The following is a 22,352-nucleotide window of genomic DNA, read 5'->3' as shown; positions in this document are numbered from 1 at the left end:
GATGATATAACGTCCTATATTAATTATGCAGAATGTCTCTTTTAGGTATGGCCCTTCAAAACTGGTGATTTTCAAATAAGATTTTACTGAATTGCTTTGATTGAGAAATACCAACAAATCTCATTTTGTTACACTTTAAATATAATACATTGCAAATATTATATTCAGACCTGCAAAATACACTATAATATTAACATAATAATGCAATATCAGTATAACAAATAGTTTAATAGACTATAGAAAAGTGCATGATATGTTAGAGTCTGACACTTATGCACTGTAAAAAAACAACAACACATTGTGCAAGTTTTGTTTTATCAAATATTTTAGTGAGTACAGAACTGTATTGTTTCTGTATTCTAAGATGTTTTGCCAACTAGGCATCAGTTTATGTGATTCTCATACTAAAACATGGAGTAAAAAGTAGCACAAAATATTTATAGTATCTCAGTAATTGAGAAGAATTAACTGTGATCTGTGCCTCCAAGTCCGAAGACCCCTGATGATGGAGACGAACTTTGGATCTGGCGTTCCCTCGCCCGGACGCGGGTCACCGAGGCTCCACTCTGGAGCCAGGCCTGGAGGTGGGGCACGATGGCGAGCGCCTGGTGGCCGGGCTTTTACCCACAGAGCCCGGCCGGGCTCAGCCCGAAGAGGAGACGTGGGTCCCCCTTCCAATGGGCTCACCACCTGTCGGAGGGGCCAAAGGGGTCGGGTGCAGTGTGTTATGGGCGGCAGCCGAGGGAGGGGACCCTGGCGGTCTGATCCTCGGGTGGGGAAGGAACATGAGCTAGTGGGCGAGGCTGAGAGGTTCCGGCTAGAAATAGTCGGCCTCACCTCGACGCATGGCTCTGGTTCTGGAACCAGTCTTCTTGAGAAGGGCTGCCCACGGTGAGAGGCGCCGGACAGGAGTGGGCATACTTGTTGCCTCCCATCTTGGCACCTGTACATTGGGGTTTACCCCGGTGAACGAGAGGGTAGCCTCCCTCCGCCTACAGGTGGGGGGACGTGTTCTGACTGTTGTCTGTGCTTACAGCAGTTCAGATTACCCACCCTTCTTGGAGTCAGAGGGGGTACTGGAGAGTGCCCCTCCTGGGGACTCCCTTGTTCTACTGGGGGACTTCAACTCTCACGTGGGCAATGACGGTGAGACCTGGAGGGGTGTGGTTGGGAGGAACAGCCCACCCGATCTGAACTCGAGTGGTGTTCTGTTGTTGGACTTCAGTGCTCGTCACGGATTGTCCATCAATGGTAGTTTTAAACAGCAACATCTTAATTTAAGTTATTTCAACATTTAGCATAAATGCCGTGACTGTTTGTGTTTTCCAGACAGGTGATTTTGTCTTCCTTCTAAGAAGGGAAAAGTGTTGAAGCCTCATGTCAGTCAACTGACTGGCAGTGGGCAGCAACATGTGGAGGAGGGTTAAGATTTTTTATCACTTGGTCTCATTAAAAGGACTTTACACAGCTGGAATTGTGGTTTTGAAACTGTAACTTTTTAAAATCTTTCAGCCAGGTGACCAGCAGGGTGCAGCAAAATGTGGGCATTGCATTACTATGCTAAATTCAGCCAAAGAAAAATTCAGTCACTTGTGAAAAACTGACATCTTATAAAATACTTTAAACCACATGATGTGAAAATTTAAAGTGCTGTATGGGTGATCTTCACTTTTTGATTGTCAATTTCAATAACCAGCTAATTTCCAATGCCAGCTTGAAGGTATGAGAGCAGAAAAAGCACAAATTTCTCGGTGTGTAGCGCAGGATTGACCTTTGTTATCTTTCATGAAGGCATTGATGACAATAAGTCTAATTACACAAAGATTATCTGTCACTTTCCCACAAAACAACAAGTTGCTGCCTCAAATAAAGTTCACAATATCTGTCACTTCAGGATTTGCAGTAACCCGTGATCTCTGCATCCGCATCATAAACCAAAATTAAGAGTACTTAGAAGCCAGCAGAGGATTACATCCGTATGCAAGCCAGTTACTGAATGTCATCCGTCCAGCTGAGAAATGAGAAGATGACAGCGCTGGTGTGTAACCCAGTGACCTACTGCAGCCTCTGCAGCCAGCATGATCGGGTTCTTCAAGAACAGCAAACTGAAATTCATATCACAAGTTAGAAATCATAAGCTTATCATCAGGAATTATATCAAATTTAAATAGGTGTGTTCATGAGAAACATTTTTCTTGTTGTGAGGTTGAGTGGCTGTCACGTGATGCAACTGTAGATGTATGATTTGAATGCTTTAATTTATATAGCTGCTTGTTTCTACAGATCTGGCAATAATCAAACCTACATGTGGTGAGTTAAATTAAACATAAAAAACTGTGATTAATCACAGTTAATTGATGATTTATCAAAAGTAGCTATTTTATTTTGTTCCCTTAAAATAGCACTTAAAAACCACTTTTTATATTTATGCAGGTTACCTTTGATATTTAAACTACAACAGCTGAAGAAATCTGTAAGAATAAAGTAATTTTTTAGGGCCTTAGAAAATATACATTATACGGTAGTATTTAATGCAATTTTATTATCTGAAATGTCAGGTTTTTTTGGGGGGGTTTTTTTGCCAAACGTTCAGAAATGTTAAGATAAAACAATTTTGGGGGATGTTGTTTCCGGTATTTCAATGACTAAATACCCTAATTAATATTAGAACCATGATCCCAGTTGCTTTAAAAGAAACTGCAAAACAAACAACAGTGTAAAACGAGAAGGAAATAAAAAAAAAATGGAGACAGAGACGAGAGAGGTATGGGGAGGGAGACGAACCGAGCAGGTTGGTTGGGTGAGATGAAGAAGCATCGAGTGAGTGGCCGCAAGGAGACAAGCAGAGGGAGAGAAGCAAAGCTGATGGAGCTCCTGAGCAGAACAAATGTGTTCAGAGCTGCTGAATATAGGTCACACATCTCCAGTGACTGTTTCCCTCCCTCTACTGAACCAGATTCCTGCAGAAGCTACATACTTTACATCAACAATTATTATATTCGACCTGCATCAAAACAGACTCTTCATAATTCCCAGTTTGTAATGCCATTTAGAGAATTTTTTTTTAAATCCACAAAAAGCATGCTTGGATATTTGCAAGTATATTAGTTTCAGCTTAGTATTTAACATGCATGTGTTTTATAGACTTATAACATATATTTCTCCACAAAGTAATCCTTTCAGCGGATTTATATACCTTTGTATATTAAGACATTTTGTTTTGTTTCACAACATAAAGGACAGAGGACAGAGGGATGTTTAACACAAACCGGCTGATGTAAAGTCTGTCGTACGTTTGTGCAATTGGTTTCTGGCACTACTGCTAATGCCAAATGTGCTCCAGAGACTAAATATTATCTATGTTAGTCAAACAGAGGGTCCCTCTTGAAAGCCCATCTGTTTACTGTGCAATGCACACACCTGCCATCTGCACATAGACTCAGGAACATTTCCAGATTAACTGAAGCTTCTTCGCTGGAAAGGTTTAAAGTTAAAGCCTCACATTTCAATTTGCATCATTTCAATCAGTCACAAATTCCTACTTGCACTTAGTGCACATGTGGATGTTATTTTGGTAAATTTATAGAATAATAAACACATGAATCAATAGTAAGAGATTTAAAATTCCTAAAATATGGATCTGTAACTTTTTACCCTTTTTTTTCAATCTGTCAGGTGGAATCCACTGAATATTTTGAGGTAGCGCCAAAATAAAAGCTTAAATTTCCCACTTGTGGGATTGTCTAATTCTAAGATCCATCTAATCTTTGCTAGCGTCTTTTAGATATCTTCAGAGCATTGGTATTACAGTATCAAACAAGTGCTGCAGATTGGTCAGCTTCACACCCATGATGCAAATCTCCCATTTTCTGTGATTAAGGTGCTTTACTTGATAGAGAGAGATCTGGTAACTGAGGACGGCATTAGAGAACAGTGAGCTCAACATGTACAGGAAACCAGTTTGAGAAGGTTGAATTTGTGACATTAAGTATTCTTGTTGGGAGTAACAATCAGAAGATTGGTACACTGGACAGTACCGATCATCTAGTAGGCTATGGCATCTAAGCAAAATATGGCAAAAAAAATTCTCTCTCTACATTCAGAACATTGCAGCTAAATTAATCGAATTAGGCGACGGTTTTCCAGTCTGTAGTTACTCAACAGGGGTGACACCTAGTGGGGTCTTCTGCTGCTGTAGCCCATCTGCTTGAAGGTTAAACATCTCAGAAACGGTATTCCAAATGCTTTGACTGTAACAATTAGCTGCCGTTGCCTGTTTGTCATCTCACACAAACTTGCACATTTTCCTCTGACCTTTGACATCAACAGCACACTTCCATCCACACAACTGCTGCTGACCGGATGCACTCCTCTATTTCTGACCATTCTCTGTAAACCTGAGAGGTAGTAGTGAGAGAGAAAAAACCCAGCAGATCAGCAGTTTTTGAAATGCTTAGACCAGCCAGTCTGGCACCAACAACCAGGCCATGTTTAAGGTAATTTAAATCTTCTTCCTTCCCCTCATTCTGATGTTCCATATCATCTTCTGCACGTTATTCTCATCAAGCACTTTCTCCACACTGTTTTATATACAACATATTATATATGTCACGTCCTCGCCTCGGTTCCTCCCGCTTGGTGTCACTGTAGAATTTTAGTGATTTATTACGGATGGATTAGATACCATATTTTTGACCAAACTGCTTTCTCCAACTTATAAAGCACATCTAAACAAATCTACTTTCATATTAGGGACTTTTTATTTGTTTTAAAGTGCCACTAAGTTGGAGACTTAACCACTGCCTGTTTTTGACACATGTGCAGTTGCCCATCTGCACATGTAATGCAGATGGGCATTAAATGTGCATGTCATAGCTGCATTAAAAAGCAGCTATGACAAGATTTTAAAAAATATTTTTAGAGCTCTGAACAAGTTCCCTATTGCTTTCATGTGCAGCAAATGTAGGACGCCACACTAGGATGTGTCGGCATGCGCCCCCCCCCCCTTCCCCCCCTCTTGGTGCTGCAAACAGGGAGACTGGGTTACATGATTTGTGCAGAATTTCACAGCATTTTATTCTGCCCCAGAATCTTAGTTGACTTCCTCCATGTTTATTAGTTGGAGGGAGCAAAAAGCAGAGGCTTTCTCACTGAACTTAACGGTCCCACACTGAAGAAATACTTTGCAAACTCCTTAATAAATTATAAAATCCTAAAAGGTGCAGACGACACCTTTCTAAAGTTTCCAAATATGCAAACTCTACAGCAAATTCGTAGTTTTGTATTTATGCCCTCAGAGTTTTCTCCAAATGCAATCTTGGTCTCGTTTTTAGTTTGCAGTGCACATTGTTTTAAATCTGCCGTGTTCCACCCCAAACCAACCCAGTTTGAAAAAATGTTGATTATACAGTGGTTTAATGCCACCTGACATTTCATGCTTGACTGGCGGGCCAGCCATCACATTTTCTGCCTAGATGAGAACAACAGGGGGCCGGGTTCAGCTGTTCATCCTCTCTGGTTTTAGGGAATAGAGCCACAAATGGAGTCCTGCAAAGGTATTAGACGGTGGAGCGAAGAGAGGGAATAACCGGAGGAGTCAAACTAAGTGGAGTCAGAACGAACTACTTCACTCAGTGCTCAGTCCTGCTGCATGAAATTAAGCTTGTGGGTATCAAATGTGCAGCGTATGCAGGGCTCCATCATAACTCAATGAGTCTCTCCATTTTCAGATGTCACAGAAGCTTTCAGTATGTGCTGTTGGGGCTGCAGAGCTGATTCTGTGGTGGTCTGCAAATCAATGCTGGGATCAATATATATTACAAACGAACTGACGGGAAATGAAACGGCAGAGACGGTCGTTGCATTTTGCTGTGGTTGTATGACGACCTGCAGGCCTTTGATGGTCAGCCATATTTTATTGTTTAGCACTGTCAGAGAAGGGACCTGCATGCAGAGAGCTGATAGCTCTGACACTTACAAAATCTTTGCAATAGCAACTTTGATCCGCTTTCTTGTCCCACATGCAGGAGCGCATCCCCAAAGCATGATGCTGACACCATGCGAGCCCTACATTTGTCATAGACTAAAAATTGGTCCGCAGCTCTCCCATACTCTTTTCATTTTTGGGTGAGTGTTTGATCAGTGCTCTGTGACATTATCAATCTCCCAGAGAATCAAATCCTAACCCTGCTTTAAACGTTACCACAGCTTTATTACATCAGGAGATTTCTGCTGTGTTCCTTGGTCTTTATGATGTTGTTTGTTCAATAATGTTCCCTAACAAACCTCTGAGGTCTTCACCGAACAACTGTATTTATAATGAGACTTAATTACACAAATGTGCACTCTATTTAATAAAAAGGTGACGTCTGCAGGCAATCAGCTGCACTGGATTTTATGTAGGGGCATTTTAGTAAAGGGGTCAAATACAAGCGTACACCACCCTTTTCAAGTTATTATGTGGGGGGGAAGAAATACCATGAATCTCTTTCACTTGATAATTTTGCGCTGTAGTTTGTGTTGATCTGTCCAACAAAATCCCACTTAAAAAAAAACAAAACACTGAGGTTTGTGGCTGGGAAAAATTCATCTACACAACCAGCCGCACACACTTAGAGATCGCATGACATCACTGCCAAAGTCACAAGCATTTTAAACCCATATCAGATTAACTTAAAATGGGATGGAGTGGCTGGGGTGGGGAGGGGGATAAGTAGCTTGGAGAGGACAGATACTGGCAATGAGTAAGACTGCTTTTCATGAGTGCAGGGCGAAATAATGGCATGTTTCACCCAAGTGAACAATGGCATAACTTAAACAAAGCTTGATTTATTCATTTTAATTCATTTGAAAACTTACTTTTCATCTAATGACTGGGCCTATTGTTCAATGATACCAATTGGTACATTCCATCCACACTAAGAATCCATCCCCCTCCTCCTCCGTCCGTTCTCCTGAACCAGCCCATACCCACCCATGGATCCCCCCTACCATCCCATTTACGGCCCAGTCAAAGCTTCTCTCTTCTGTATATTCTAAGACGACTGTTGCTAATCACCATCGCTTCTCTGCCTTTTCCTTCACAGATTGGATTTAATCCGAAAGCTTTATGGATGCAAAAGCCAGAGCCAGCCCTCCTTTGGCCAATTTTCCTGCGCTTCGTTTGCCCTGACTCCACCGACTGCCAGGCCCTGATGCTCTGCAGTGATAATAAAATGAATCAGGCGCTTTATCAACAACACGTGTGAAGATCTGCAACTGGACCCAGTTTTTTTTTTTTCTTCTCTGCTTTCGTAAGAGAGAAGGTGACGAGCGGTACCGACTCCAACACCTGCCACAAACATGACGTGAATCAGAATGCAAAACGAAGACGGGGGGAGGAAAAAAGAAAACGCGCAATGCATCTCGCAGCAGCCTGTAAACCAGCATCGATGCGAATGCCTGCGAAATGCATTGATCGTTGCGCGTTAATGTTTATCTCCGACGCAATGACACAGATTCTGAAAGGCTCACCTCTGTGAAAAACGACTCCATCCCGTCTACTCCTCCCAGACGACGCGCGCCCGGCCCGGCTGAGCGCACACACCGGCTCCGCCGTCGGGTGCGCAAATCTCACCAATGGGAAGGCGCACGTGTGTGTGTGTGTGTGTGTCAAGATGGGGGGGGGAAGGTGGCGATGGCTCCGTGTTTCTGTTTCCCATTCACCGATTGCTTATTTCAGTCAGAATATGCCTCGATTGGTCATAGATGTGTGCTGTCAGGGCGCTATGCGCAAAGAGAGGCACTTGAGGCAAAATCCAAGGAGGCTGTGATGAAAGTAAATGAAAAATGAAATAAATAAAAAAATGTCCACACCGGGGATCCGTCTGAGGGAGCTCTAATTGAAGCAAGCGCCTTTTTTGCAGGTCTGCCTCTTTTAAATGACCCAGAATGTGTGCGTTTGTAGGTGTTTGAGTGTGTGGATGCATGTGTGTGCGTGCGTGTGTGTGTGTGTGTGTGTGTGTGTGTCTGTGAGGATGCGCGCATGGATGTGAGAGAGGACCAGTCCGGGGATGAGCTTGAAACTATGCACCGCACACACCGGCGGGGCGGTGCAGACTCAGCCTCCACCAATACAGAGACAGCATGACGGTGGCTGCTTCAAGCTACAAACCTAAATGTTTTGCAGTTTGAACAACTGTGTAAAAACCAGTTTTTAAAAAAAAAAAAAAAAAAGCTACTGTTTCAATAAACGTCCTGACACGGTGATGTCACAGGAAAAGAGCTGACGAGGATCTGATGGTCACTAGTAAATTATTTCTTACTTGGGGAATTTTTTAAGTAATGCAGCAGTTGTTTTAGTTGTATTCTAAACAAGACGATAATTGCCAAATCAAACATCCCCCCACAATCACAGTAGAAATTTTCAAGTTAACGTAAAATGACTGAAAAAAGCTAAACAAAAATTGGACGGATGCCAGCAATGCCTCAAATTTCTAATAAAAGCTTCTATCGCAATTTCTTTATTTGTGTTTTGTTTGACATTTTCAGAAGCCCTGCCTACATCAGAAAATGTGAGATGCATCAATAATGACTCACAGTATTGTGATTACACAGCAAAAAGTCACCGGTCCATCAGAAACCTCCGCAGAAGCAGTGACGGTTTGAAATGAACCGACATCAGAAAGTCTGGATTTTTATATATATATATATATATATATATATATATATATATATATATATATATATATATATATATATATATATATATATATATATATATATATATATATATATATATATATATATATATATATATATATACATATATATATATATATATATATATATATATATATATATATATATATATATATATATATATCTCACTGTCACTGAGTGATTTTCATCAGAGACCTTTCCTGATTTCTCCTCCTCTCTTCACTCTAACACTGAATGTATTAAGCTGGCTGAGGATGTGGACTGAGCATTAGGTGATAACTGTGGAGGTCAGACATGAGCGCTTGTGTTCGTGATTGCGAGTTTTATTTCCTTGCACATATTTATGGAATCGAATGTGGCTGAACTCGCCACAAAGCACTGTGCACATGTATCTCAATGAGGTCTGAGTGAGTACCTAAGCAGACATCGTATGTTGCGTGTGCTAAAAGGCATCACTCACGACGCCACGGGCAATCGGTTTTTACGACCGCAGGGTCCATAAATCTCTCCTCGTTTATTGCCCTGCTTCTCTTCCAGTTTCTCGCCTTCTGTGAACCTCCTTGTCTTTCACTGCAGGCACATCCATTAATGGATGTAAGAGAAAGCACGCTATTATTTAAAAAAAATAGAAGAAAAACCCTCCTGGTGAAATGTCTGCAATAATGATCAACTGCTCGTTTTAATATCTAACTGGGAAAGCCAGAGATAAGTTTGACTTCTCTTATTAGGCAAATTTCAGGGCTTGTGCCGTTTCAATTTTGTTGACATTTACTGATGATTTTACATATCATATTACTGTTAGCTTTTCTTAAAATAAACATTTGTGAACATTTTATGTGTTCTTTTATATTTTTGTCTTAATCCCTGAGTCAGGTTGTGGCAAAAAAAAACGTAAAATAAATAAATCGTGTGTTGAAGCAAGAATCACATCTATTTTCTGTTACACGGATAGACGAGTGAAGAGAATGAGAAAAGAAATGACTTGTCTTTTACCAGAAAACCTTCAAAAAGACTCTGGGAGGAAGGTTGTCCAGGATTGAAGTTGAAAGAAAAACACAACAAAAACAAGAACATGTTCACCCCTGGAGATTCAGATACACAGAAAAGTAAAGAGAGCACAAATATAAGTTACAGTACAGAGAAATACAATTACACTGAACAGTTTACAGCTGCCACATTAAAAGCATCATCTAAAACTTTTTTTTTCAGAAACAAAGGTTTACAGCTAAAACACGAGAATGTCCGACTTTTGAACCACCCTGGAAAAGGAATATATGAAATTAGCCCCTTTTGCTTTTTGAAGGTTTTTATTGACAGACCTTAGTCATGCAACAATTTGTGCATATTATTTCCTTATTTTGAATTTTGTAATTAATGAAAATTAAAATAGGAGATAAAACTTTTCTTTGTGAGCTTGTATTGGAAGGTCTGCTTGATTTCTTTTAAAGTCTCTTAAAACGTTTAAAGTTGTGCATCACTCTTTCAATCGAAATTAAAGAAACAGCTGTCTCTTGCTGTAAACAAATTGCTTTACAGTCTAATTTTGCATGTAAAAGAGAAAAATAAATATAACGTTGGGTGCCTTTTGTTTGTGACCACCAGGGGGCAATCTCACAATTGCGCGACCTTTAAACTTCAAACGTCTTTAAAGTTTTAACAGTACAAACAGCCTTGAGGGGTCTATGATTAACCCTGACCTGCTTTTAAACTGTTAGTATCTTTAAATTGAAAGCTGCACTAGATTTCTCTTTTATAAGATTTTTTAAAAATGTTGCAGAGGGTGCAGGGCAACCATGTGGGATGTCTTATTTTGCTATTTTGATGCAAATGTGTAAATAATAACACTTTTAATAATTAAAATGCTTACCTCTACAAGGAAATACGATACTAAAAATACATATTTACGTTTGTCCCTCAATTGCAAATTTTGGATTGTTTAAATACCTACATGAAGGTATTACAGGTATTAAGAGGTACCAGCATTCAAATGAAAACAAGCAATGATTCAACTTCATTTAATAGTGCAACATGAACTTCATTGAGATTTTGTCATATGCTGGAAAGAATGTAATCTAATTAAACTGCTTTGGCAAGATGATCTCATCCCGATTCCCTAAGCACCCCCTATACATGCCACACCCTGCCCCCGCCCTTCTGCACCCCTCCCCTTTTCTACCCGACCCTCAGCTTTTATCAGCATGACAGTCATTGGACCAAATCAAGTCGCAGAGCGACCCCCATAATTCCCAACAGGCAGGAAGGTAATTTAATCAGCCAGCTATAGACTCCTGCAGCGCACACATGCTTATACACACACACACACACACACACACACACACACACACACACACGCACACACACACACACACACACACACACACACACACACACACACACACACACACACACACACACACACACCGACATATGAGCTTAAAGATACTCATCTATTGTGAGCAAAAAAAAAAAGGATAGTCATTACAACTTATAAGATGTATTACTTTGCAATTATTGTTTAGTTTTTATTGAACTTCATAGCAAAAAGCTAAACACTGGATTTACTTGATTAAAACCTAATCCTCATCAGAATGGATTAAATTCCCCAGATCAGTATTTAACAGGATTACACAAGCTACCACCTGACTCGAGACACCTCAGCACCCTTTTTTATTTCCTTGAAGAAAAAGAAAAAAGAATATTATGTTAAAGGTGTGTGAGAAAAAAAGTGCTGATGTATTTGTAAAGATCAACACTTGTCATTCAGTGATTGTGCAGGGAGGCTGATCAATGAACTCCTCAGGTTTTAACTCTCAAAGGTTCAAACACTTTCAGTCATTAGTGTTAACAGTGCAGCAGTGATATATCGAATGAAGACCAGCTGTCACTCCTAAGGCTTAGCAGTCATTATATGAATATTCATCAAGACAGACAGTGCAGTGAGTCTGGATTTGTAAAAACATAGTTTTTGTGCTGAGATTCAGCTCCTGGGCCTCATTAACTCTACATCTATTTAAATATGCAGGACAAAACCCAATTTTTAGTTTAATAAAAATATGATGATGAAACCTTGGAGGTAAATATAACAACTGAACTTTACCTCATTTCATTTCAGGGCCCATAATTAATATTTTAAAAATATATATTTATTCATGTCCAAACGTGAAACAAACAAACAAACAAAAAACACGTTTGAGACGTTCAGAAAAAAAAACTGCTTCTCCTACAGTCACGACACAAGATGAAAGCAGAAAACAGTAAAAACATGGTTCATGTTTTAATATTTTAAACATGAAAGAAAAATCTATATTTCCACTCATCCATATTTAAACAAAAAAATGGAAAAAACTGCATGTATTTCCATTTAAAATGTAGTGATTTAATCTGGGGGAAAAAATCTTGCATATTTCTTATTTCTTACATGTTTCTGAGGGGTTTACTTGAGGAACCAGTGTTCTAATATTTCACAGAAGAACGGCAGACAAAACAAATTAATTAAGAGATTACATATTTTATTAAATTAGACTTGTAATTTCAACATCAGCGTGCTTCCTTACGATTACTCTGAAAATATTGTAGTACTGCCTAACAAACATGTGGTGGCGCTAAATACTCATTTAAAAATAATTTAAATCAGCGCAAAGGGCGAGGAACCACACAGGACCCGCCTTTGTAAAATTTCTATTGGCCACTGTAGGTGTTGCATCAGAGGTACCCTTTTCTGATTGGACAATGCTCTGCCTGTTAGCTGTGACAGACGTCACACTGCTAGGTGTTTCGAAAATGAAACTGGCTTGTGCCTGACTTCTACTGGGAGGGGAGCGAAAACGAAAATAATAAGGAGTCATCGGATAAAAATCTCCCTGGATTTCACATTTAGACTGACTCAGAGGACAGGCGAGTCCCAGGGTTTGGACTTCATGTTGCGAGAACCGAGAGGGGATATATTTTTGGTAAGGGAGGCAGGCCTGTGCTGTCAAAGACAACACTCAGTGTAATGGTACCTCCGAGTGTTGTTGTTTCTCATTTATACATAGCATTGCCTGTTATGAGGTTTTTGTAACATTTCAAGTTAATTTAGCTTATAGGTGCTTTGCTTATTGCTATAGATAGCCAGTCTTTATTTCCGCCAGTCTGCTGTTGTCATTTTAACCAGAAATAGCCAATTTTAGGGGTTTCGGGGGAGACTTCACCTGTTTATGTTTCTAATTTAAGCTTCGGGTTTTCTGTTTTTTTACTGTAGCTGGGAATGTTGACTAGCCTCCTGACCAGGATGAACCACACTTGGCAGGAATGGATGTAAGTCTGTTTTTGCTTATATTTCTCTTACCATACTTGAATGAGATTTGCCCTGCTCAGTGTGTTCTTGCCATTTCCTGTTACAGGATGTCGTTATACCTGCATTGTAAACTTCCTTACAGAACATAATGAACCCCCTCTTTACATTACAACATGTGTTAAAATGCTGTTTGAATTAAGACTATTAAAATCTGAATCTCTGCAGGGTCCTATTAGTGTTACTGTCAAATGCTCCATTTGATTTGGTTTTCATTTCGCTTCAGTGTTGTTCCTAAGTTAAAATGAACCCACTTTCCATTAACTAACAATTGCAAGTCAATAAAACAGAATTTCAAAGGATGGTGGCAAATATTTTAAAACACAAATGTATAACAATTGTTCTTACTACATAGAGCCAACAAGCTTGCTTTTTTCCAACTGTAGAGTTAAAAGCTGTGGCTGCTTAGCTTCCACGCCTAGACTTTCTACATCTTTATTTTGTGGTCAGAAATATTTTCAAACCGCTAAATGAATCCTTTCTTCTGCTTTGAGAGAAATACTTTAGCCCTCAAGTTGCTGTCTCCAAAACAAATGTCTTTCTTCTTTTTAATGGAAGATGTGAACCTCTTCCATTTTATTTGACACTTTTCTTACTATCTGCGCCATCTTTGCCTTTCCTCCATGTCTCCAGGCTGTAGCAGAGGCTGCTTTGTGAGACCGAACTAGCCCTACCACCATGGCGCACTTTGAGACCGAGTATCAGCGCCTGGAGGCGTCCTACAGTGACTCGCCTCCTGGCGAGGAGAACCTGCTGATGCACGTGCCCGAGGGAAGCAAATGTATGAGATATATCACCCCCCAACCCCCAAAAACAATTATTAATTGAACTTATAATACACAAAAAACAGTTTTTCATGTTGCAGAACTTTTTAAAAAAAAATTAGTTTGACATTCTTCTCTTCCAGCTCAGTGGCACCACATAGAAAACCTGGACTTGTTTTTTCAAAGAATATCCTTTTGGTTTTTGAAAACATGTTGAGAATATAAATGTCCATGTATGAGATGCAACTTCTGATGAAATTAGTCCTTAATCTTCTTCACGTCTATAATCTGCACCAGAAGAATGGATTCACCTGCATGCTATTGGGAGAAATCTTTGAGCTGGTGTATGTATCCGATCCATTAAACCAAGTCTTACTAGAAGTGTTTAATGTGTCTCAGATATTATTTCTTCATGTCCACATCTTTGTTGCCTCTCTCTCTGCAGACAGCTGCTATTTGTGGTTGGTTTCACAGTTTTTCTGGCTAACTGTGTGGATTACGACGTCCTCTTTGCCAACAAGTTCGTAAATCACACAGATTCATCTAAAGTCACCTTACCAGATGCAATACTCCCAATGGATGTCTGCAATACCCAGTGAGTACCATGTTTGAATTACACTAGTATGTTTAGAGTATTTTTACAAAAGCATTTAGACAGCTTGGAACCTCTCCGCAAGTTGCCACATTACAACCAAAAACATCAACGGATTTCAAAAATATTGAACTAATAATCATCTGAAACGTGGGCTAATCAAAGACTTTGGACTTCTACTTGCATCCAAATATAGTTGTACAAAGTGTTGGCGCTGGGGTGTAAAGAAATACCAATAAAACACTTTGAAGTTTCTCATTGTAATGTGACATAATGTGGAAAAATGTAAGAGTTATAAATAATTTTTTACATGTAAATATAGGCACTTCTTTTTGTCTTCTTCTAATAATAAAAGTGGACCTTTTCCTCTCTCAGTATCCGAGACAACGTGTTTGTGATCTTTGTTCTGATCATCTCCGGGGTGTTCTGGTTACATCGTTTGGTCAAATTCCTCTACAACGTTTGCTGCTACTGGGAGATCAGATCTTTCTACATCAACGCGCTGAAGATGAGCATGGTGAGGCAGGAAGTTTGTATTTCCTGTTTGTCACTTCTTAGTGATGTTAGTCCTGCAAAGGTTCGCCGCGTCAACATCAAATACGCCCAGCGACGTTTATAGCGGCTACACACGTTAAAGCCTGACCCGTGACATTTATCGTCCTTTTGCGCTTCAGTCTGAGCTCCCTTACGCAACGTGGCAGGAAGTTCAGGCCAGGATCATTGAGATCCAGAAGGAGCACCAGATCTGCATTCATAAGAAAGAGCTGACGGAGCTCGACATTTACCACCGAATCCTCCGCTTCAAAAACTACATGGTGTGTATATTTGTCACTCGTTAATGTAGAAAGCGTTTGTTTTCGAACACCGCCGAAAGCTGTGAGTTCATCCAAAACATGTCTACCTTTACTTCTCTAGGTTGCTATGGTGAATAAATCCCTCCTTCCCGTGCGATTTCGGCTTCCTGTACTGGGAGACAGCGTTTTCTACACCCGGGGTCTCAAATACAACTTTGAGCTCATCTTCTTTTGGGGACCAGGTGCGTGAAGTCTTAATCTAAACATTCATTTCGCATTTATGCATCCAAATTTACCAACATATGGACATGGTTACAAGGTTTTGAATTTCAATTGGAGCTTTAATGTTGTTACTTTCATTTTTTTTTTTTGTTAGGCTCCCTATTTGAGAATGAGTGGAGTCTGAAGCAAGAGTATAAGAGAGGAGGCAACAGGCTGGAGCTTGCAGATAGGCTGGCATCTCGTATCCTGTGGATTGGGATTGCAAATCTGCTTCTGTGTCCAGTCATCCTGGTGTGGCAGATTCTGTACGCCTTCTTTAGTTACACTGAGGTACAAAGCTAAAACATCCACTTTAGCAAACTCTCACAACATTTAGTTTGCTTTTAATCATAAGAATTATTTGTTTGTTGTATGAAGATAATCAAGCGGGAGCCTGGATCTCTGGGGGCGAGATGCTGGTCTCTTTACGGTCGATGTTACCTGCGTCACTTCAACGAGCTGGACCACGAGCTCATGTCCCGCCTCAGTAAAGGCTACAAGGTCAGGACACCGCCTCGCCTCACAAACATCCCAAAAGCAATCTGAAAGAAATTTTCTTTAAAGCAGTTGTTCTCAATCCCTGTCCTCTTTCAAACCACGTCACAGTGCACTTTAATCGAACCAAGACTTAGGTTTTTAGACTGATCAGAGTTGCGCATTCATACGTCCTCAAACGAACAAGTGCTTCTCTAGACAAACGAACTGGAGTTTGATAAAAGTGGACTGAACAGGGCCGGTGTGAATGCACCCTCATATTTCAGAGATGTGTTTTTGTTCCAGCACACCCGATTCAAATGACGCCGTTACCTCTTCAGCATTCCTCCAAGTTCTGTAGGATCCTCATAATCCCTTGTTAATTTAAGTCGGGTGTGCAGCAGCTTGGAAACAATTAAAGCATGCAGGGCAGCGTGCCCTGGAGAGCTGGAGTGAGAACCAATGCTTGCCTTTAGAATAAACAAAAGGGTGTGTGGAGTGAAGTTAATGATTAATTCTGTCCTCTTTTATTCTCTTCCTGTTCTTCCTCCTTTGTTATCTTTATATCCAGGCTGCGTCCAAGTACATGAACTGCTTCCTTTCTCCCCTGCTGACAGTCGTTGCCAAAAACGTGGCGTTTTTCGCCGGCTCCCTTCTGGCCGTTCTCATTGCTCTGACCATCTACGACGAGGATGTTCTCGCGGTGGAACATGTTCTCTCGTCTATCACGCTGCTTGGAGTCTGCATAACAATTTGTAGGTAAGAATAAGTAAAACGAGCCTGTACATCCACAACACCTGTTTTTACTTTTGTTGTTGGCAATTATTCTGGCATGGACATTACTTTGCAAAAGTGTTCAGATTTTTTTATTATTATTTTTTATTATTATTTTGGAACCACACACATTGGACTGTATTGGTGAGCAATAGCTAAATCCAAAGTGATAAGAAAATGAGAGAAGCAGCCAAGAGGCTTTTGGTAACTCTGGAGGAGCTGCAGAGGTTCACAAGCTTATATGGGCGAATCTCCCCACCGGAAGAATATTACTTGTGCCGTCCACAAATTAGTGCTTGTGACCGAAGAGTAACACCGCACTGCACCCTGAACTCACCATCATGATTGTGAAACACCTTTCTGTTCGAATGGATTTTCTTCAACAACAAATGAATGCAGAATAGAATTAAGTAAAAACGGCAATTTTGAAATACAATGTGTAAGAGGGCCAATAGAATGATTTAGATCAAATAATATTCTTGTGTTGCTGTGGCCTAGTCAAAGTCCAGGGGCGAAATAAAAATGAGAATTACTTAAATTGGTGTCCACACGTTCTTTTCCGGTCTGACTGAGTTTAAGCTTGTTTGCAACGTTGCATGGAAATAAATCAGTCTCACTTTTTTTAAAGCAATATATAATTTTCCTTCCACTTCTACAATTGTGCACAATTTTGAGTTGGTTTATCACATAAAACCCCATTAAAATGATTTGAAGGCTGTGGTTTGTCATGTGGCCAAATGTGGAAAATCAGACAAACCAGCATATAGATCTTAAGTCTCTGGGTGAATTTGGGGTCCAAATAGGAAAAAAAAAAAAAAAACTTTTGTACCTACAGTCATATACACCCAAATATATTTTATGTAAGTTTAGTAGTTTTTACTCTTATTTCACTTATCAGGCATAAGACTTGTTCGTGGTTAAACTTCACTAATTATTTATAATTTATAATTCATGCCCAGTGTGTATGTAACATAGTAATTTTCTTCAACCTGTTTTTCTCTCTTCAGGTCATTTATTCCTGATAAGCACATGGTGTTTTGTCCTGAACAGCTGCTGCGGGTCATCCTGGCTCACATCCACTACATGCCTGACCACTGGCAGGGCAACGCCCACAGATATGAGACCCGAGACCAGTTTTCCCAGCTCTTCCAATACAAAGCTGTAAGTGGGGAAAACGATATCCAGGATTAGATATTAGATAGTGTCAAGTGTCTGAACTCACTGATCCAACAGTACAATGCAGGTTATACCTTCCCAAGGAAGCCTTGGGTTTTAGTCCATCAACATTTTTCCTCACCTGCAGGTGTTTATTCTTGAGGAGCTCCTAAGTCCAGTGGTGACTCCCATCATTCTCATCTTCTGCCTGAGGAGGAAGTCTCTGGAGATCATTGATTTCTTTAGGAATTTTACGGTGGAGGTGATCGGGGTGGGGGACACCTGCTCGTTTGCCCAGATGGACATCAGGCAGCACGGACATCCAGCGGTGAGGCTCATCCCGGCAGGAGTCAGAAGTGCTTACGTCCGAGTCGTGCAGCAGCCCATTGATCGGCATTTGATTTCTACTCCGCAGTGGATGTCGGAGGGAAAGACCGAGGCATCCATCTACCAGCAGGCGGAGGATGGGAAGACGGAGTTATCGCTGATGCACTTCGCCATCACCAACCCACACTGGCAGCCTCCTAGAGAGACGACACACTTCATCAGCCAGCTGAAAGAACGAGTCCACAGGGAGGCTGCAGGGGCCTCCTCTGAAACGCATCCACTCTCTTTGTCAGAGTCTGAAGTAGGGTCATAAACAAAGTGATATCTCTGCGGTGATGTCTGAACCCTCAGCAGTTAATTATTCATTTAATCTTTTGCCCTTTTTTCCCCCTCACTTGTAGCCAAGAAGTCTTGTTGCAAACATCTTGGCGGGTCCCTCCACACTGGGCTCTGTTCATTTCGCCTGCGACAGCTCTTTAGCCAACAATGCAGTTACTGGAATGCCCGGCGGGGCAACGGCCCTGCGCTCTCTCTCGCCGATCAGCAGCAGCCTTCACCTCAGAGGCAGCTTGAGTGCTGCTCACAGAGCGAGTGGCTTTACTTGCAGAGCAATGACAGGCTCTGGGTAAGTAAATACAATGTTCAAATCAGCCAGAAATGCTGATATCTACAGAGCCTTGCAAAACTATTCACACCCCTTGAACCTTTTTCACGTTACAGCCACAAACTCCAATGTATATGAATAGCATGTTATGTGGAAGACCAAAACAAAGTGGAGAATAAATGTAACCTGGAAGCAAAATAATACAGAGTTTTAATTTATTTTAGAAAAAAGAAGGCTAAGATTTGTGTGCTTTTGTATTCTGCACAGTTGACTCTGATACCCCAGAGTAAAATTTATTGGAGATAGCTCCTTTTCAGAAGTCACATTTTAGTAGTAAATGGTCCACTAGTATGTAATTTAATATGCTAAAACATCTGCTCCCTGAGGACTTCAGAGGTTTGTTAAAGAACTAAATTCAGATTTTTATCAGTTACATTTTTGTTTGAAAATTTATGCAGTACCTTGTGCTGGTCCACCACATAAAATCCCTTAAAAATAAACTGCAGTTTAAGGTTGTAATAGAACCAAATGTATACTGGTTCAAGAGTTCCATCCATCTTCTTACACCCTTGTCCCTTCGTGGGGTCGGGAGGGTTGCTGGTGCCTATCTCCAGCTAACGTTCCGGGCGAGAGGACAGGTCGCCAGTCTGTCGCAGGGCAACATGGACAAACAACTATGCACCCAAACACTCACACCTAGGGGCAATTTGGAGAGGCCAATTAACCCGACAGTCATGTTTTTGGACTGTGGGAGGAAACTGGAGTACCCAGAGAAAACAGGGAGAACATGCAAACTCCATGCAGAAAGTCCGGGGCCGGGAATTGAACCCAGAACCTTCTTGCTGCAAGGCAACAGCTCTACCAACTGCGCCACTGTGCAGGTTCAAGAGTTAGGAATGTAAAATTCCAGAAGATAATGAAAGGGTGATATTATAGGTAAATATTTTGATGGCAGTGGTGGTTGTGATAAACCTTTGTAGGTTTTATTTAGCATCTTGGGCACCGTAATGTGTGACATGTGGGCATTTTCTGCACTAAGATTCCAGCTAGCTATAACTATGATAACTATGAAGCCCTATCAAGTAGTTTGAATACTTTGCAAGGTACTGAACTATCTTCCTTTCTGTTGTTCAACAACTTACCTTTTTATTGCCTTGTATTTCTTATTTTTTCCCCTTTTTTGTCTGTTGTTAAGAACTGATGCCCGAACTGTGAGCTCAGGCAGCAGCGCATGGGAGGGCCAGCTCACTAGTTTAGTCCTGTCAGAGTATGCCTCGACTGAAATGAGCATTCATGCACTTTACATGCATGAGGTAAATCCGTATTCTTGCCCATGCTAAGACGTATTATCAATCCATTTAATGACTATTCCAATCGACATCAACTCGAGTCTTGTTTTGTTTTCCGTTAAGCTTCATAAGCAGCAGTCCCGTGGTGATCTGTCGCGTCACACGTGGCACAGGCAGGAGAGCGACGAAAGCAGCGACAGCATCCCTGATGAGGTGAGGAGCGAGCCGAACACTCGCTCCCGAAATTTCCCACGCTCGCAGACCTTCCCCGCCACGCTTCCGAGTCCCGGTGCCAGTTCCGCTTCAGCCACTGGCGGCACCAACGTGGGCCAGGATGGGGAAAAGGCACAGAGCAGCAGTCAGAGGCGTCACAGTGGGCCCGCCGCAGGTCTGTCACTATCCACTGTTCCTTCTAAAAATATTTAATTTTTTAATGTCATTGCTCTAAGTTTACTCTTATAATTGTCAATTGTGTCACTGGAATGAAAGGATTTTAATTTTTCTAGCACAAGAGCGGTGGGTCAGGTGATGAAGGTTTAGCTGGCAACTTGGCAGATCCTATAAAAATAGTTATCATCTAGTGTTTCTTCTCAACTACCTTCTCTTTACCTTTACTTTCAAGACCATTTTGGTACTGCTGGAAAGGTTGTGAGGACGGCCCGCGTTGCAATGGGTGGCTGGGCAGAGGACGGTAAAGCATCATCAAGACATCATGAGCCTGTACAAGAGGAAACTTCAGAGGATGAGCTGCCTCCTCACATACACAAAGTAAATGCTCTTTGGTTGGCAGAATGTAGCAGTCATTTTGCCTGCGTGTTTGTATTTCTAATATATGTGTCCTCTGTTTGTTTTGTTTTAGGTTACATAAGCCATATGAAGAAATACCATTACAGTTAACTCAACACTCATCCTCATCCTTCTGCATACCTGTACCTTGGCTTGAAATGTGCAGCAGGGTTTATCACAACCCCTTTAAACTCTTTGGAAGTGAAATTGACTGGATGCTTTGTACTAATAAATACAGCTGGATGTTATAAAATTTAGACTTTTCTGCAGCAGGTGGCATGAAACTGTATTCGTCACAGGAGTGACTGCAGGATCAAGTTATTTCCTATAGCAAGTCAACGGCAGACTACACTAAGCATTTTTATGATGTCATAGGATTACAAATAAAATTCATTTTGTTATTGCAATGTAGGGAAAAAAATGTAAAGACTCAGGACTGTAAGAAGCATCCAATATTAATCCAAACTTGATTCTTAATTGCTCACTCTTTTATAAATCTGAAAGAATGATTCTCTAAATCAGTACCAAAAGTACAGAATGTGCTCAGAATGATTCCAGCAAAACAAGATCTATGATTTTTATTTTTTTTTAAGATAAAGCTGTAATGTCTATATATGTTCTTGTACTAAATAACAGGAAGATGTTCATTATTTATACCCTGTTCTTTGTATTTTGACTTACATTTGACCTTTTTGCAAAAACTAATGTAAGTTAACTGACCATATTCAACCATATTTTGAATTCTCTCTACATGTGTATTTTTTATCAATTTAATTTTTCAAAAATTGTTTAGGACTTTTCCATAAATATGGTTCAGTTTGAACAGATTGATTCTTATTCAGATGATTATTTAAACAGAGCAGCAGCCATCTGTGTGAACATATGCACATAATTATATGGTTAGTCCAAAGTAAAAAACTGAATCTTATATTTAGAAATTTCTTAGGACTGCAGGTTTTGTTTTGAATTTTCTTTTTTGTATAAAGTAGCCCTAAATGCAACTGCATGAGAAGAGTTTAAACAAGATCACTCCCCTGCAGTAAATCTTTACTATTCACAGCATGGCTGTTCTGTCTCCTTATCACTTGGAAAATATGGGAAATGAGGAATTGCACTTTAATAATTTCTTAGGAAATGTACATGTTTTGATTGTTTTATATGCCATGTTTGTATATTTTAAGTTATTTTATGTGTTAAATTGATGTGCCATGATGAGTGGCTGCTTTGAATTAAGTATGTGCCTAAAAATGAGCACCGGTGTTAAAACTCCTTAACTTTCACCCTCAAAATGCTTACAAATCAGTGGTGTCATCATGACAGTTGAGGGGTTAAAAAAGAACAATGTTATAATAATGAGCATCTATGGATGCAGGCTAATTGAAGGAATAGTAGCTGATTTCTGTTTTATAGATGCTGTATAATATTTTGTACAGTTGTAAATGAATCTATTAAAGACGTGGCAATTACTTTGCGTGTCTTCTGAAATATTTGTTCATAGC

General features: G+C 40.4%; 2 protein-coding genes across 5 annotated transcripts in view; one reads left to right on the top strand and one right to left on the bottom strand.

The window, feature by feature from the left end:
• myo10l1 (myosin X, like 1) overlaps nucleotides 1–7,605 on the bottom strand; it is a 43,872-nt gene extending 36,267 nt beyond the window's left edge. For both annotated transcript variants that reach the window (XM_008399743.3, XM_008399744.3), the window contains exon 1: nucleotides 7,513–7,605. In XM_008399743.3, coding sequence (XP_008397965.2) covers nucleotides 7,513–7,533 — 21 coding nt within the window. In that variant the 5' untranslated portion in view covers nucleotides 7,534–7,605. The remainder of the gene's footprint in view (nucleotides 1–7,512) is intronic.
• Nucleotides 7,606–12,445: 4,840 nt separating this feature from the next.
• On the top strand, nucleotides 12,446–22,319 carry atg9a (ATG9 autophagy related 9 homolog A (S. cerevisiae)). Of its 3 annotated transcripts, none has more exons than XM_081603566.1 (20): nucleotides 12,446–12,594; nucleotides 12,941–12,996; nucleotides 13,667–13,814; nucleotides 13,941–13,984; nucleotides 14,077–14,141; nucleotides 14,243–14,392; nucleotides 14,765–14,906; nucleotides 15,064–15,204; nucleotides 15,305–15,425; nucleotides 15,560–15,735; nucleotides 15,823–15,945; nucleotides 16,490–16,677; nucleotides 17,700–17,853; nucleotides 17,996–18,175; nucleotides 18,263–18,475; nucleotides 18,576–18,799; nucleotides 19,974–20,091; nucleotides 20,191–20,455; nucleotides 20,690–20,835; nucleotides 20,927–22,319. In XM_081603566.1, the coding sequence occupies exons 3-20, from the start codon at nucleotides 13,712–13,714 to the stop codon at nucleotides 20,933–20,935; spliced, it is 2,562 nt and encodes an 853-aa protein (XP_081459692.1). In that variant the 5' UTR covers nucleotides 12,446–12,594; nucleotides 12,941–12,996; nucleotides 13,667–13,711; the 3' UTR covers nucleotides 20,936–22,319. The 3 variants fall into 3 exon arrangements, with proteins under 3 accessions (XP_081459692.1, XP_008397959.1, XP_008397960.1); XM_008399737.3 differs by having other exon boundaries at nucleotides 12,451–12,650; XM_008399738.3 differs by lacking the exon at nucleotides 12,446–12,594 and adding an exon at nucleotides 12,675–12,697.
• Nucleotides 22,320–22,352: the final 33 nt, after the last annotated feature.

The sequence above is a fragment of the Poecilia reticulata genome, chromosome 22 (assembly GCF_904066995.2).
Source record: "Poecilia reticulata chromosome 22, P_reticulata-male-v2, whole genome shotgun sequence".
NCBI classification, from domain to species: domain Eukaryota; kingdom Metazoa; phylum Chordata; class Actinopteri; order Cyprinodontiformes; family Poeciliidae; genus Poecilia; species Poecilia reticulata.
The sequence above is the reverse complement of the archived record's forward strand: the minus strand, read 5'-3'. Positions and strand labels throughout refer to the sequence as shown.

What these genes read in the sequence shown, in the direction of transcription:
- atg9a (XM_081603566.1), top strand. Translation starts at nt 13,712, where the DNA reads ATGGCGCACTTTGAGACCGAGTATCAGCGCCTGGAGGCGTCCTACAGT. An exon ending in GCCTCAGTAAAGGCTACAAG is followed by an intron (nt 15,946 to 16,489) that starts GTCAGGACACCG and finishes CTTTATATCCAG; the next exon opens with GCTGCGTCCAAGTACATGAA. An exon ending in TCACAGTGGGCCCGCCGCAG is followed by an intron (nt 20,456 to 20,689) that starts GTCTGTCACTAT and finishes TTTACTTTCAAG; the next exon opens with ACCATTTTGGTACTGCTGGA.